The sequence below is a fragment of the Triticum aestivum genome, chromosome 6D, assembly GCF_018294505.1.
Source record: "Triticum aestivum cultivar Chinese Spring chromosome 6D, IWGSC CS RefSeq v2.1, whole genome shotgun sequence".
NCBI lineage: Eukaryota > Viridiplantae > Streptophyta > Magnoliopsida > Poales > Poaceae > Triticum > Triticum aestivum.
In genome coordinates, this window is record NC_057811.1 from 162336618 (window position 1) to 162340927 (window position 4310).

The 4310-nt window shown below is 42.9% G+C and overlaps 1 protein-coding gene across 1 annotated transcript in view; it reads right to left on the reverse strand.

Moving 5' to 3' along the window:
• The window catches only part of LOC123141387 (subtilisin-like protease SBT3.9), a 6128-nt gene extending 2868 nt beyond the window's left edge, over nucleotides 1-3260 (reverse strand). The window contains exons 1-5 of the mRNA XM_044560553.1: nucleotides 3189-3260; nucleotides 2996-3087; nucleotides 2768-2865; nucleotides 2512-2676; nucleotides 1787-2403 (exon numbers count right to left, since the gene is read on the reverse strand). Coding sequence (XP_044416488.1) covers nucleotides 1787-2403; nucleotides 2512-2676; nucleotides 2768-2865; nucleotides 2996-3087; nucleotides 3189-3260 — 1044 coding nt within the window. The remainder of the gene's footprint in view (nucleotides 1-1786; nucleotides 2404-2511; nucleotides 2677-2767; nucleotides 2866-2995; nucleotides 3088-3188) is intronic.
• Between the last annotated feature and the right edge of the window lie 1050 nt (nucleotides 3261-4310).

The following is a 4310-nucleotide window of genomic DNA, read 5'->3' on the forward strand; positions in this document are numbered from 1 at the left end:
ATGGATAATGTTTTTCCTTGCAAAGCTTATAAAGAAGATAAAGGATTATGTTGACATTTCCAAATATATCTTCATATGCAAAAAGAGCCACAATGAACATTCTATATGTTGCTTCCATTAGAGCATCTCCAATTGGACCGAACTAATTTGACCCCCTATTTGTCCGCGGGCACATCTGAACAATGTCCGGGCTTGTCCGACCCGAACCCCTATTTGGCCATGCACACAGTCGTGTCCCCAAAATTGTTTGGGCACATGAATATTATTGATTGATTGAGAGAGAGAGAGAGAGAGAGAGAGAGAGAGAGAGAGAGAGAGAGAGAGAGAGAGGGGTCTAAAGTGGGTCAGGTTCGACGTGTTGGGGTGACCGGGCAACACTCATTTCCTCCCCATATAGAGGTTGGGTTTGGGGTTTCGCGGACAAACCAGATATACGAGGATGATTTGGGGTGTCCGATTGGAAAGACTATTTCTTTCTCTCTTCTATTCGAGCACTGTCTGGGCTGTCAGCTCGGATATATAGGGACAATCTGAGAGGTCCGATTGGAGATGCTCTTAGCAGCTAGTTGCTTAAAATCAACCTCATTGGATTGATCTACATATCTCCAAAATTTAGATGACATAATTAATATTTCTATGAACATCAATATGTGGAAGTAAACTAAGGTCTTAGATATTTGAAGTTTAACATTCATAGTCACTTGATAAATTCTTGCAAATAGAGAAATTCAAAAATGAATAAGTATTATAAAATCATGTAGCGTGAATATTCTTTCATCTTTATAAGTACGCTTTTCGTTCCATAATAATAATCGTTGATTTGTTCTAAATCAGAGACACGTAATATGAAACGAAAGGATTATATATCTATAGAAGAAGTTTGAAAAATATCGTTAGTTGTGCCGTAGTCATACGTAGAGAAGGATATCTACCCAATTACTAGTGCCAATATGTTGGCTTTTATTTTTTTTCGCTTATCAAACTATCTGCGATTGGCTGTGCATTCCTACCTATGCAGAGGTCGGGTGTTACTCATTATGCTTAGTATCCGTTTGATGCTATATTTTAAGTTAATAAATCGCCCTTTATTCTAAAAAAGTTGTATGAGTTGATGACTAGCTAACGCTTTATATATTATACTAGTAGCACCTAAAAGCAAGTATAATAGTGGGCTTATAGTCTGCTTACATGGTACCTTTTACATATGTGAAGAAGAGAGATATTAAAATGTAAAGGAAATAGACTCTCGTGCAAAAGCCTAGCTATATGCATACTCTATACAAATACAATAAATGTGAAGAAAGAAAAAAAAGAGTAGGTAACAAAAATACTGATGTAATAGCCAACCTTAACCCACACTACTATATATGTAACTATAGATGATTACTATAGATGACATGACAGATTTCTATAGCCATCGGTTCGCTATACTATTATACTATTAGCCATGCGCTAGCAAAAATGATGTTGTAAGGCTCTAGACCTACTAATATATCTAATAAATCATGACGCCAAGGAATATACAAAATTCATTTTGATAACAATGATTTTCTATTTCAGAGTTGTCTGAGATTTTTAGAGGTCCGATTAAATTATACATACCATGAAGCCTAAAATTGCATGAAAACATTTTTGACAATTTTAGGCATAGAAATATGTATGCATATATTTGCCAAAATCTGAATTTACCCAGAACCATTAGCAGGCATTGAATCATTCATTAGAACCGGTAATAAAAACAGTCCTCAATAATAATTAAACCTAAAATTGTTTGCACAATACTTACCATCAACATTTGTTTATTCCCGAGCGATATCAGTGTAGGGAAAGTCCGGTCTATGGTGCTCGCAGCAACCGTGGTGACCCAAGGCACTGCATTCCACGCCGTTTGCGGCACAGGTCCGCCGTTCCCGGCAGAGAACACGACGGAGATCCCTCTCTCGACGGCGTGCAGCGTCTCAAAGAGCTCGCTGCCTGCCTGTCCCAGCGAGAGTGACAGGACATCCACGCCATCGTCTATGGCGTGGTCGAGGGCCGCAAGGACCCCCGCGTGGGAGCCCGATCCACGTGGCCCCCACAGCACCTTGTAGATTGCCAGTCTGGCGCGTGGCGCCCCGCCGCGTGCCACCCCGGCGGCAAGGCCTCCGTAGCTCACGTTCGAAACCTGTCCGCCGGCGATCGTCGAGGCGACGTGCGTGCCGTGGCCGCTGAGATCCCTGGGCGACATGTACTCGGCCTTGAGCTCCTCATCACTCATGTCATCGCTGAACCATCGTGCGCCGATGATCTTTCTGTTGCAACTCGTGGCGTCGAACTGCTGGCCGGCTTGGCATGTGCCTTTCCACCTCGCCGGTACCGGACCGTAGCCGCTGTCGTCGAAGCTTCGTGATTCAGGCCATATCCCTGCAGCAGGCATGGAGCCGATTGATCATGTCCCCGACTCTCTGAGTCCTTTTGTTTTTCATTTGGATGCGGGGATGGTGATTTTAAGCTAGAAATGTGGTTGCAAACCTGAATCGATCACCCCGATGATGACATCTTCACCGTACTTTGCCTTTTGCAGGAGGCCTGAATCCTCCCGCGGTTGGTCGTAGTCAAGGCCGAGGAAGTCCCAGCTCCGAGTTGTGTGCGCCTCGTGGTAAATGTTGGGCCTCACACTGACAACATCAGAACATTCTACAGTGGATGCGTGTTGATTAGTTTCTTTAGATTATGCATCTTATGAATAATTATTACTTGCTGGTGCCATCTTATGAATAATTATTACTTGCAAGTGTGGCAGCTTGAGATTCGGTGAGCATGGCGGCGAAGCCAGAAAATCCGTGCCTGTAGCTGTAGACTATCGACTTCATGGCTTCGTCTTTGCTGTTGCCAACGGAGAAAAGGTGAGCAAATCATATCAGTCTCGTTGTAATATGTATATCAGGCACTATGAACTACTAGCTACTCCCTAAAACCACGACACTTATTATGGAACGAAGGGACTAGCTAATACCTTCCAAAGACGGAAGTTAGTACGTCGTGGTGCGACGCGGTGACCATGGATGGATCGTCATGTTTCTTCCCCCCCATGTACACTATGTAGAGCTGGAATTCGTCGCACGATGTTTCAAGAACTCATATCAGAACAAGACGATCGGGAGTTGCGGAAAGGAAGTCTTTTGAAAGAGGAATCAAGCATATCTTACTTTGCTCGACGCCGAAAGAGGCGACATTGCCGCCAGTAGCATGGTGCAGGCAAAAGCTCTTCTCATATCCATGTCTGGTTTGGGGACAAGTGTTATGTTTGTCAAGTGAGTGTCCTTTTGTTCTGTCATGTGTATGTATAAATACAGCCCCATACATGTCCAGCCATGGGGTGCAGATAAACAGTACATAGAAGAACACGTGAGAAAAACTACCATGTCCCCGATCAGATAACCATGAAACCGAATATGGTATCCAGGACTCTGATTTAATGACCTGGTCGACGTGTAGTTTCATAACTCATAAGAAAGTTGATAATCGTACGTGAAAGGGAATTTCATAGAGTTTGGCAGACTTTTGGCAGAATAATGAAACATTCCACGAGAGCGACGAATGGTTTGGCTGATTCGTTTCTCTTATAGACAAGTTTACAGATAAGGCAATACTATCAGTTTGCGATGACGTACATGCATTTTCTATTTTCTTTAAAGGCCGACGTAGGGTGCCTTGGACAACGTTCTAAGCGCGTCTTTTGAAGCTATTCCATTGCATCACGGATGACATGGAATGGCCAAGGAAGATGGAATCAACAACGCAAAAAAAAATGCTACCATCATCGTATTATAAAGTAGCTAGACCATTTTTCAACAAATGAGAAGCAAGCCTTTAATCAACCCTTGTTCGGTTGTTCATGAGCTTTCTTGACGAGTATGGCTAGTTCATTAGCAATTATGTCAAAAAGACAGGGTGATACGGGATCCCGTGCCTAATCCCCTTGAAAATGGGGAGGCGAACTAACCTGTGGTTGGATGGCTACGAGGATAGTGCTATCCCTACCCCACTATGGTTCAAGTACTAAACTTGACGCTGATGCTCGTATTTTTCTAGATTTATTTCAGTCTTCTGACAATGTGCATTCAGTGAGACTATGAAGGCGCATGTGAGGCTGTGACGACTCTATCAATCTCAAGATGATGTGTCGGCTTTGTCTCTCGTAGATGCTCATACTAGTGCATCATCATAACTGAGGTCTTTTGCATTTACCTACAAGTAATTGGATCTCATATGAAGATGTTTAGTGAAGTAGAATGGAAAAAAACGAATGCAACTACACAAGAACTAGT